This window comes from Lipotes vexillifer, unplaced genomic scaffold (genome assembly GCF_000442215.2).
Source record: "Lipotes vexillifer unplaced genomic scaffold, Lipotes_vexillifer_v1.1 scaffold534, whole genome shotgun sequence".
NCBI lineage: Eukaryota > Metazoa > Chordata > Mammalia > Artiodactyla > Lipotidae > Lipotes > Lipotes vexillifer.
In genome coordinates, this window is record NW_006787833.1 from 1,964,948 (window position 1) to 1,977,095 (window position 12,148).

General features: G+C 37.8%; 1 protein-coding gene across 1 annotated transcript in view; it reads left to right on the plus strand.

Annotated features, from left to right (window-relative positions):
• ITGA8 (integrin subunit alpha 8) overlaps positions 1 to 12,148 on the plus strand; it is a 179,593-nt gene that overhangs the window by 51,295 nt on the left and 116,150 nt on the right. The window contains exons 12-13 of the mRNA XM_007460903.1: positions 7,069 to 7,274; positions 9,695 to 9,886. Of these exons, the coding sequence (XP_007460965.1) occupies positions 7,069 to 7,274; positions 9,695 to 9,886 (398 nt within the window). The remainder of the gene's footprint in view (positions 1 to 7,068; positions 7,275 to 9,694; positions 9,887 to 12,148) is intronic.

Below are 12,148 nucleotides of genomic sequence, written 5' to 3' on the forward strand. Positions count from 1 at the left end.
GTGTCCAAATTCCCAGCGGAGCAGGGAGCTGCTGGCATAGTCAAGGAATATCAAAGAGGCTTGGAGAGAAAGTCTGTGAGCCGCTTTACACAGCACCACACGGACTCTGCCATGGATAGAATGAGTCTGTTTCCAAGAAGGACACATCGTCTTGAAAACCCCTGGAGGAGTCTAAGCAAGGGACTGGCCTGCACCCACTTTGGTTTTAGCAGCCATGCTCTGTTCATTGGGTCTCCATGGAGTGAGGCCTTCTGGGAGCCCATTGCCATAAGCCAGGTGAGGCAGGACAGTGGCTTTGGACCAGAGCAGTGGCAGGAAGAGTAGAACTGGTTGCACTCTGGGTCTATTTTGAAGAACGCAAATCTTATCCCGGATAAGATCTGTGAATGAAATCTTATCCCGGATAAGATCTGTGAATGAAATCTTATCCTGGATAAGATCATATCCTGCAGATAATTGAAAATGAAGTTGCTTTAATCTTTAGCTGTCTGAATTGTGGAAAGGAAGTAACAGTTAGGACCACCATTCAAAATGAGCAACCTGGATGGACTGTATCTGTTATCAGAGCCTTTTAGTCATTTACAAAGAAAATGGTGGAGGAAGAACTTGAGGTCCAAAACATGGCGTACTGTCCAGATACAGGAAGCCCATTCTTTAGTGAAAACAAAAAATCCGACAGTGGCCCTTGGGATAAATTAGACACATTTCCCTCAACAGATAACAACACAACATGCATGAGGGCTTCTCTCCTGGGAGCCAGGCAGCATTTTTTAGGGCACAGATCACCCAGTGTGTTTCGTTCTGTAGTTCACTCCCTTTTCAATTCTTTCAGCTTTCTCCCCCAGGGGTCACAATATGCCCTGCAGGGCACCATGTCCTTCCTGAAAACACATTCATTCCAGTCTAAAGAAAAGTTTTGTGACAACGTTTATAGGACTTTTTTTTTTTTGCCACATTAAGAAAAAAAAAAAAAACTTGTGAAAAAAGGACCTGATTGGTTTCAAACATAGGAATTTTCCAGTGATGATTTGTTCTTTCTTGATGTTCTTAAAAATTGCTATGCACATCATTTCTTTTTATTAGGTAGGATATTCTGAATTCTTTAGACTGCATTGAAAAATACATCTATTATCTTAATATTGTCATTCTTAAAGAAAAAAGTACCTATAGATTCTCAGTCTGTATATTGTTTGCTGCTCTAATTACTTAGATGCAACGTACATTCATGTTCCTGTAATCAATGGGTGTGCTCTGGAAGCCATTGAGAACATCGCATCCCAAATAAAGATAGAGAACTCATGTGAAGTCTGAGATTACAATAATGCATATATAACTTGCCATCATTTTTGCAGCACCTGTTTTTCTAGAACAATCACTTGATATTGTTGGCTTTCAGATAGACACAAATAGGGAAAACATGGCATCTTGTGTTTCTAGGTTTATACGTGATCCCAGGACGGGGGCCTGAAAACCACTAATTACTGTGACAGCCTGTGTCCTCACCTCCTGGGGTGGATATTCATCCCCAGGGAAGGTACAAAACAAGCCATCAGGGCAGAGACATAAACCTGTAATCCCTCAGAAATCTTAGCAGAATGAGGAAAAAAAAGGCAGTACATCATGCATGTGTCAGTGACTTTTCCTAAGCTCCTGTGATGGCTCCATGTCAGGACACATGTGGCCTTGTTTTGAGAAAGAGTGCTTTTGTCATTCTCAGTTTCTGACAAGATTTCTAGCAGGGACCCTAAGGCTAGAATGGGATTTGCAGCAAACACAAATCTCTATCTCAGATAAAGTTTTCCTGGATATAAACCTCAGTTGGTTAGCAGTTTCAAATGCAGAAATCTTGATTCTCCATTGAAACAATTGAAGAACTTAACATGCTATTAAGCAATCACATTTTATCTTTATCATGAATGATTAGCAGACAGTGTTTTTATTTCTCTCAAAGTACCTTTTATTTCTCTCAAAGTACCTTTATTTAAGTCTAATAGCACAGGACAATCTGTACTACAATCCAATGAAACTACCTAAAATTCACCAATGAGAAAACTGAGACACAAAAGTTAAGTGAATTGCCCAAGAGCACACACTAAGTAGGGGAAGGTCTTGATTAGTTCACAGAACTTTTGCTGACTTTCCTTATAAATTTTTTGTTCACTTATATACAGAGAACTCTTTACTAAGCTCTATAAAATAGCTAGTAGGAAAGCATATATATAATTTCAGTCTTCAAGGGTTTAAAATCTGTAAGAATTAAGAATTTTTAATCTAGTAAGTGAGTACAATGACTGACATGCCTCTCACTTACTTTTAAAAATTGGGAAACAGATAAATTAGTATACTTGTCACTGAAGAACTCCAATAGTAACCTGTAAAATAGTTTTAAAATTAAAAACTGTGTTTATTTAAGGTGGACAACATGTTTTGATATACATATACATAGTGAGATGATCACTGCATGCAGTCTAATTAACATCTCCATCTATGTGATTCATCTGTATCATCCAACTGGGTGGTCCATCCATCACATAGTTACCGTGTGTGTGTGTGTGGGGGGTGTCTATATAGTAAGAGCACCTAAGATCTACCCTTTTAGCAAATTTCCAGTATACAATATAGTATTATTAACTATAGCCACTATGCTGTACACTGGATCTCTAGAACTTATACATCCTACATAGCTGCAACTTTGTACTTTTCGACTAATATCTCCCCATTTCCCCAGTCTCTCCACCCGTGGTAAGCACCACTCTACTTGTGTGAATTTCACTTTATAGATTCCACATATATATGCACATATAGACCTATCTATATTCATATTCATGTAAAAACATACAGTTATTGTCTATAACATGTATACAGATATACATATACATACACATACAGAATACACATGTATCTCAGTGACCTTCAATAAGGGTTGGGGTAGAAGAATAGCATATATATGTGTTTAAGTTTTTACTCTGTTTTTCTCATTGATAAGAATCTGTTTATTAAGTGTGCATTTTATTAATTTCCATTATTCTTATAAACAAGCTCATACTTCCACTTTATAAAACCATAATTTCAGTTATTTTCACCCAAAGAACTTTAAGATTGTCTTTGATGATGCTAAAAACAACTGACTGATAAAAAAAAATTCAGTTATGAATGGTTTTCAGCATCATGGCATATAAGAAAAATCAGTTTGTTTGATTATATTACAAGTGGCCGTACTAGGCTGCTGCATTTGACCAAGTCATTAGTTTAACTCATAAATAATTTTAGCGAGTCTGTAACTCCAATTTTTTAAAAATTCACAAAGCCCTTTCTAGCTTTCCCAGCATTTATCAGTGATTAAGGAATTATAAATGAGCATTAATGAGCAGAGTTTCATAATAGAATTGCGATTTAATTCCCTTTCTTTACCCAATTTCTAATTTTCCAATAGTTTTTTTTTTTTTTTTTAATAGCCTGAATCTTTCAAGTCTTGGACCTGAGTGGATGTTGTACAGTGACTCAGAATAGGATTAAGAGCATCACTCATCTAGTTGATCATTCATGGTTCAGAAGTTAGGACTCACGTTTTGTGGAATTGAACCAGACTTCCCTCTCTCCATCCAGGAGATAACTAAGTACTGTTGTACGTGAGACTACCTAGTGAAGTTTCTTTCACAGTGTATGTCATCCTCTCTATCCACTGTGCAACAAAAGCGAAGTCCCTACAAATGCTCCAAAACCCACCATCAGGGAAAAAACAAAAAAAAAGACAGTGTCGTTAAGTAATGTGACCAAATAAACTGGTGGGGATTTCTCCAATATTTTTTTATTTTAAAAAATCGCCAGGTGTTACGAGTGGACTGCCAAAGTTTAGACCAATCAGTTAACGTGCATGCTGGTTGGTGGTTGATCTTGTCAAGCCTGGGACTATTTTGTAAAACATAAACAAGCTGGTGAAATTAACTTCAGTTATCTTAAGATAGCCAGAACTACAAAATCTTTCAATGTAAACTCTGTTAGGAATTTCTGGACAAATTTAACAGCAAAGGGAGATAGTATTTTCCTCTTGAACCTAAACAAGCAAATCTGTTTTTTTATTTTCTTATGGATTTTTGAAACAAAATATTCGTACTATTTCAGAAATTCAAAGAATTACAGTTTAATCCATTGGACTGTTTTAGCCTCTGCAGGGCCAAAAGGAACTAAATTTAGAGAGAGTCTTAGCAGTTAGTTAACTTGTGAGCATTTTAGAGAAAATTTATTTGAAAGGAAGCAGCTTTGAGTAACTGTGTTTTGGTGCTAGATTTACTCCAAGTGGGTTCTCTCATAGAAGAGAAATCATTATGCTTCAATTAAGTAGAAAATCTAGAAAATTAAAACATAAAGAAATTGCAAATTAAATTGATTTCTGTAACATAAGTGATAAGCTATATTTGTTCTCACCTATCATAAAATAATTATATTGATTAGATATCAATTCTAGTATACAGCCTCCTAACCTGCATTCTCTTAATAACTACATTCTGCAAATCAGTCACAGGCATTAGCATGCACTATGGACTATTGTGAAAAAAGAAGAAACAGAGAAGTTTATATGTTAAATCAACATATTAAACACCATTTGGCTGTAGAAAACTTGAATTCAGATTCTTCATAATGAATATTCTCACTGATGGGTTCCCTCATCCCCCCTCTCTGTTTATCACTATATTTATGCTTTGCTCTTCAGGGAAATATTTATAATGTTTTGTCTCAAAGAACATGTGAAAGAATGAGAACCTGCACCTTGCATTGTATCATTAGAGTGGACATAATACTTTTTTAGACATAAAAAAGAGACACAAATAAAACCTGTGTGAATGCTACATAGAGATGTAAAGAAAACTGTGCTCAAATATTGGACATTTCAGATAAGATGAAATTTAGTGTGTATATCCTACTTTTATAAAATGCCTTTACGTAATAACTTAGATCTCATCCAAACTACCAACATGACACAAACAGAAAAGATGGTTTTTAGTGAAAACTTCATCATAAATATTGATTCATCATTATTCTTTCTTGAGATTACATGTATATGTATAAAATATGATATACTTTATATATATTATATATTCTTAGAATAGCACCCAGTCTGTTACACAACGACTTTTTCGGAAGCTCAGTAAAGAACGTCTTTACTAATAAATATTTTTAAAACTTTAAACTTGAATTGGGTATATTCTAAAAAAGGATACGACAAGTAAATTTTGAAATAGCCTAATAGCACGCATGGCCTACCACAGTGGTCTTTCAATGAGTTTTTGGCCCTGTAGGATCGTAATCAGAAATACATTTGACGTTGCAACCCACTACACACACACAACTGAAACAAAAGGTTTCATGGAACAGTATTCACTCTTAGGATGTGTAATGCATTGACTCGTATTTTCTATTGTATTCTATTTCATTTTTTATAATTGCTTGTCAAGACCCATTAAATTGATTTCACAATCCACTAATGAGTTGCAAATCAAGATTTTAAAACACCAGCCTAAACAATAATATATACTGTGACTCTTAAGTGGTACTGCTAACAAAATATTATTGACACTAAATGCAAAATATTGCACAAGGCACATTGAATCAATTGAATCCAAGACAGTTATTGTCTCTCAGCTTTATGAGAACACAATTATAAATTAAGAACAAATGTCTTTCTCCTTTTTTGGCGTTTAGAACATTTTAGAAGCCTTACACTTAAACATCTAGGGAAATCTATTTCTACGAAAATAAATCAACGTTGTCACAATAGTCCAAGAATCCAAAGATCCCATGGATGTGCTAATCTTTCACAAGCATACGTCGAATAATCTTGCATTTCTAGAACTCCACAGTGTTGGCAGTGAGAAACATAGTGAGGTAACGTGTCAGTCCCATGTCCCTCAGGGACCAATTGTATGGCTTTGTGCCTTCTGTTGAGAATGAGAAAATGGCCCTGCTCAACCTCTGCACTAGAGAACCAGTGGTTTTAGACGTCTTTGAACTACAAGGCAGCAACACACACAATTAGGTGTTTAACAAATGTCTCTTCATACTGACAATAATAATAACAGAAAGAGAGGCAACCAGGTTCCTCCAGGGCAAAGCCTGAGGCCTGGAGCAGCCCCAATCCCTGCCTTACTCTTGGCCTAGATAGAGCACAGAAACACGGCAAGTAAATGCATTTGGAACATTTTTTTTAAGATTTTTATTTTTTGACGTGGACCATTTTTAAAGTCTTTATTGAATTTGTTACAATATTGCTTCTGTTTTATCTTTTGGTTTTTTGGCCATGAGGCATGTGGGATCTTAGCTCTCCGACCAAGGATTGAACCCTCACCCCCTGCATTGGAAGGCGAAATCTTAACCACTGGACCACCAGGGATGTCCCCATTTGGAACATTTTTAAGAAAACGTTTTACCTAAGTGTGTAGCAATCCAATTGCTATCTCTTTCTTAAAATTTTTTCAGCCTGAAAAATTATCTACTGGTTGTCTGCTATAATATCTACATCTACAAAGAAAAACTATAAATTCCCATTTGGGAGGAAGATTTTGTTTTCTAGCTTTCTAGCCAGTGTGAGAACCTTCTCTGGCCTCTGTTTTATTTGAATGGAGGTAACAAGAGAAAAGAGGAGGACAGACTTTATTTTAAACCTTATTACTGCAAGAAAACTTCATAATATAAATGTATAGTTAACTAAATTGTAAAGAAATTCTCATCCATGTTTAGAAAAACCTATTTAGGTCTTTCTGATACGTTTTACTTGTGTAAGTACATTTTCTGGAAATGCACCAAAGAGCTGAAAAGGGTGAAATAGCTGTGGTTTTCTTAAAGTAGTAATTTTTAGCATAGCTAAAAAGTTCAGTGTGATAATTTAACAACTCTTATTTTCTTACAGCATTCTATTCCGTAGACATAACAAACCAACGAAAGAAATATGACAGTTGTAAAATATCCCTTGGAAAAGGAAATATACCAGTGGAAATGTACTAATCTAGTTGATTAGAAATCTACCCAACAGCATCTCATGTCTGTGTTGACCTCTTTCTTTGTTCCCTGCAGAATGGATGACATATTGATCGGGGCACCTCTCTTTATGGAACGTGAATTTGAGAGCAACCCCAGAGAAGTAGGGCAAGTTTACCTGTACTTGCAAGTGAACGTGCTGGTCTTCAGAAATCCGCAGATCCTCGCAGGCACTGACGTCTTCGGGAGATTCGGTAGTGCTCTGGCACATTTAGGAGACCTGAACCAAGATGGATACAATGGTAATTTACACCAATGCATGGAAATTACTCATGTGCCACAATTTCATGTTACTGTTGCATGACAGAAACAAGAGACTTCACAGTGGTGTGTGTGGTACAGTTCTTCTGATTGGTCTTTAATAAACTATCCAAATCTCAAGGCAATTTAAACTTTAGTTTTGGCTAATATAGATGTTACATGGAAATTTTCTCATGTTGATTTAGGGTGTCATATGACAGCTCTAAACAAACAGCAATTATTTTAAAAATTGACATATAGATTTATGACTTGAAGAGACCTAGAGAATGTACTATATGTACAGTGTCAAAACAAATAAGTACATGTCGATATATTGGCAAGTGTATTGCCGTCTGAGTAACTCATATGGCTCACGTACAGGTTATGCTGAATTGTAACTAATCTCTCAACTTCAGATTAAAGGCACCTTCAATGTTCGCTGTTAAGCAGTGTTAAATTCTTAGTTTAGGTTTGTGGTTCTTTAAGTTGGGAATTTATGAATGCCTTCTAAGTACCCTCTCCTCAGAAAAACATGCCAGCTCACACAAAATTTTGCATACATTTTCAGGACCTTTAAGTTAAGAACCAAGGTAGACTGGGTTTCTTGAAGTTCCAGGGAGTAACAGGAATTTGCTCCAACAAAATAGCCTAGAGAGTATTCCCATCAAATCAAAGTATGCATTAATACCTTCAGCAACTGGTCACGTACTTTTATGATTTCCTTGAAAAAACACGTCTCAGCAATGTATAGTTAGTAACTTTTAAAGTACCGTAAGACATAAATGCATACTAAAAGCTCATGGTTCCAGGGAAACTTTTTAAAAAAGAGACAAGTTCATCTTTAACTGATTTGTTGCTTTCAAAAACTGCCCTATTCCTGAGCACCAAATGAAATAAATAATGCTAAATTATCTGTGTAGTCATCTTTTTCATCATCTCTTCTATTTGTCTTTTCTCTCAAACCCTTAATGATACTTTTAAGAGCTAATAGAAACATTCCTAACAACCTAAGAGGCGTTTTGCCTCTCTGAGCCTTGGTGTCCTTAAAATGATGCCAAAATGAGATGTAACCAGGGGACAGATATAAATTCACTGACTCAGAGGATGTGAAGAAAGTACCCCTTTCCACCTACCATATGACAATATCTTTATTTTCCACAACGATCTGAGTTTTTTGACAGTTTATCCTTACCTGTTAAATGAAAGTGGATTTATGATCCTTGTTATGTAGTGAAAATCAGTTTACAATTCATTCAGTCTTATCAGACTTAGGAACAAATACAAATGGATGAATGACAAAATGAGGACACATACCATCGTCCGCAGCTTGGGCTGTTATGTTACTGTGTTATTGGCGCTCTTTTCCATGTAAACCTAAGTAGTTAGGTGTATTGTTTAGAGCAATCCTGGTGAACACAATGTATGGAAGGTAGTTTTCATTCACTGCTATGTTTAGCAGGGAGACAGGCGATAGGGTTCTCTCTCCGTTTCCCAGAGTCCTCCACTATGAAACGGGTCTTGCCTACATCATGGGATGATGTAATCATTCAAGGATATAATATTTGTGAAAGAGGTTGTTTATTTATTTATTTATTTTTTGCGGTACGCGGGCCTCTCACCGTTGCGGCCTCTCCCGTTGCGGAGCACAGGCTCCGGACGCGCAGGCTCAGCGGCACGTGGGATCTCCCCGGACCGGGGCACGAACCCGCATCCCCTGCATCGGCAAGCGGACTCTCAACCACTGCGCCACCAGGGAAGCCCTGTTTATTTCTTTTAACAAGAAACTCTTAAGTACTCTGCAGAGGTGCCTCATCTGGTCCACCCAGCCCATTAATCTGACCCAGCTCTTCCCTATTACTCACTAAGCTCCCACGTAGATCACCTTCTGGCTGCTCTTCAGGTGGGCCAAGCTCCTTGCATCCTCGGGCCTTTGCACAGTCATTCCTTCTGCCTGGAATGCTCTTCCTTCTGATTCCACATGGTCAGTTCCATCTTGTCCCCAGATTTCAGTTTCAAGATCAGCCTTAGAGACACCTTGTCTGACCACTTCATCTAAAATAACAATCCAATCACTCTCCATCACATCAATATTTTTAAGATCCTCTGCATAGCATTTGTCACTTTCTGTCTTTTCTTGATTATTTCTTTACTCAAATTGTCCATTCCCCGCACTAGAATATAAACTTTTGAAAAGCAGTGTCTGGTTCGCCGTTGAATCCACTGTGCCCAACACATAGGCACTCGATAAATATTCCTTGGATGGATGAAAGACAACAAATAATTTCCTCTTGTTGCAGTACTACAGAGTTTCATGGAAAAATTAAGAAGCCCTTTGGGCTGTTTGGTACTGCTCTTCGATTGTACTTATTTCTCTTTCTAAAATACTCTTCTTTATTTAAAAATTGTGTGTCTCTGTTTGTAGACATTGCCATCGGTGCGCCCTTTGCAGGCAAGGACCAAAGAGGCAAAGTGCTCATTTACAACGGTAACAAGAATGGCTTAAACGCCAAGGCTTCCCAAATTCTGCAAGGAGTGTGGGCCTCACAGGCTGTCCCTTCTGGATTCGGCTTTACTTTAAGAGGAGATTCTGACATAGACAAGAATGATTACCCAGGTAAGTTCTTCTTTCTTTTCTTACAACAGAGTCTGCTTCCTAGAAAGAGCTATTCTCTGGACAATGCATCATGTTTAAGCAGTTCTCTTGTACAGGTTAAGGCCAAGCTTGCCCATCACACGGGTTCTTTGGGTACCATTCCAAAGCAACTTTCATGAGACTCTGAAGACAGACAGAACAAACACTCCTTTTCCTGTCAAGAGAGGAAGTTAAAAAAGCAAGATGGCTTTTAAAAAACTGCATTGGACATAAAACTTACCAACTTTGCAACAAAAGTTTGTTATTTGAAACTCCTCAGTAATCTGGTCTCCATTGACAAGGACAGCCTGCATCAGATAACTTTTCAAAGCAATTAATTTTAACCCCATAATTCCCTGTTGAGCTCACAGCTCCTACGAATTGACTTATGCACCTCAGCATTTCTGTCATAAGCTCCTGGTTTTGGAACATAAATATTTTCCAGCCATGTCTGGGGGTTTTCCGAAGATAGAATGACTTTGAAAGCAAAGCATAAAGAACGGGTTCGTGATACAGATCATTACCAATTCTTGATTGCTTAATTCACAGTGAGGATTCAGTGGAGATCCGTACAGCCCAGTGAGATAATTCATGTTTTATGTACGCTGTATGAAAATATAGATTTGTCTTAAAGGATTGTTTCAATAATCAGGGTTGTTAGCAGACAACATTAGACTTCTTGGTTTTGTGGTTCAATTTTCCCTTTTATGTTGGTTATTTTAAGATGGTTTCAAGAAATAGTTAGAAATCATTAATGGTTCACTGACAGCTTCAACCCTTTATTGAGACCTTGTCTCTTTCCATCAGCCCTCCCCTAATTGAGTATTTTCCATATGTAGAGCATTTGCTGGTTTGGGGCATCATTCCAATAAGCTGACTGCCTAAATATACATCACTAATTTCAATCCTTTGACTTTCTCTTCCCCTCCAGGATTAGGCAAAAAGGATACTGCAACATATCCTTACAAATTTGCCAGGAATTTTCAATGGCACTAACATAGATGTTGTAGTGGGCTCAAAGCGGATTTAGAATTATATTGTATATGAATGGGTCCTCCTTGTGGCAATTGCAAGAGCATCTAGTGAAATTCATTTTCTTGGGTTATATTATACTAGCCTAATCAATGATTGGTTAGGTTTTCTTTTGGGGAGAGGAGTCTCATACATAATATATTCACTTTTAAGTAATCCAAAAATTAGATCCCCTATGTGATTTCTTCCCAAACTATGTCAGGATGATTAATGAAATTCAATTCCTGGGTCACAATTTTAAAGAAACAGTTATTTTATTTTACCTCTTAAATTTATTATTTTAATTTTTGGCTGCGTTGCGTCTTCGTCGCTGCACGGGCTTTCTCTAGTTGAGGCGAGCAGGGGCTACTCTTCGTTGCGGTGTGCGGGCTTCTCATTACGGTGGCTTCTCTTATTGCAGAGCACAGGCTCTAGGCACGTGGGCTTCAGTAGTTGTGGCACGTGGGCTCAGTAGCTGTGGCCTGTAGGCTGTAGAGCTCAGGCTCAGTAGTTGTGGCACACGGGCTTAGTTGCTCCGCGGCATGTGGGATCTTCCTGGACCAGGGATTGAACCCGTGTCCCCTGCATTGGCAGATGGATTCCCAACCACTGTGCCACCAGGGAAGTCCTGAGAAACAGTTATTTTAGAAAGTTATTGCTATTCCTTATGCCCTTCATAGTCTTCCCTTAGTACAAGGGAACTGACAGAGAATGGCCATGCCTTCCACAAGGTGAGGGAAATATAGGATGTATCAATCACATAGTCAAGTCTAGTGATTTCCTTTGAAGTCTTCTAAATAAGGGCCAGGAAGGAGAGAAACATGAAACAACTTTTCTCTCAAAGAATATTCCCTCCAGGGAGGGGAGTAAAGGAGTGAGACAGAGAACAGAGGAAGCAAGTCCAATGTCAGTAATTGGTCATCTCTTAACTACGTCTTTTTCATCCCTTCTTAACAATCAGAAAATGGTCATTTGAGGCCATTCACTAGTCAATAACTTTATCCACTGAGGCTGATTCACTTTACAGTAATGAATGACGTTAATGCAGTGTATCCATCTGTGTGAAGAGTAAATGTTCTTTACTAAGACAGGACCATTATGACACTTAGTTGATTTCTTAACCTCCAGATAGCCTTGAGGCTTTCAGAGTTCATCAGTACATCTTAGACAGTAGACCTGAGTTCTGGTCCCAGTTCTGCCTCTTAGACATAGGTGTCTTGTGCTTCATGATCG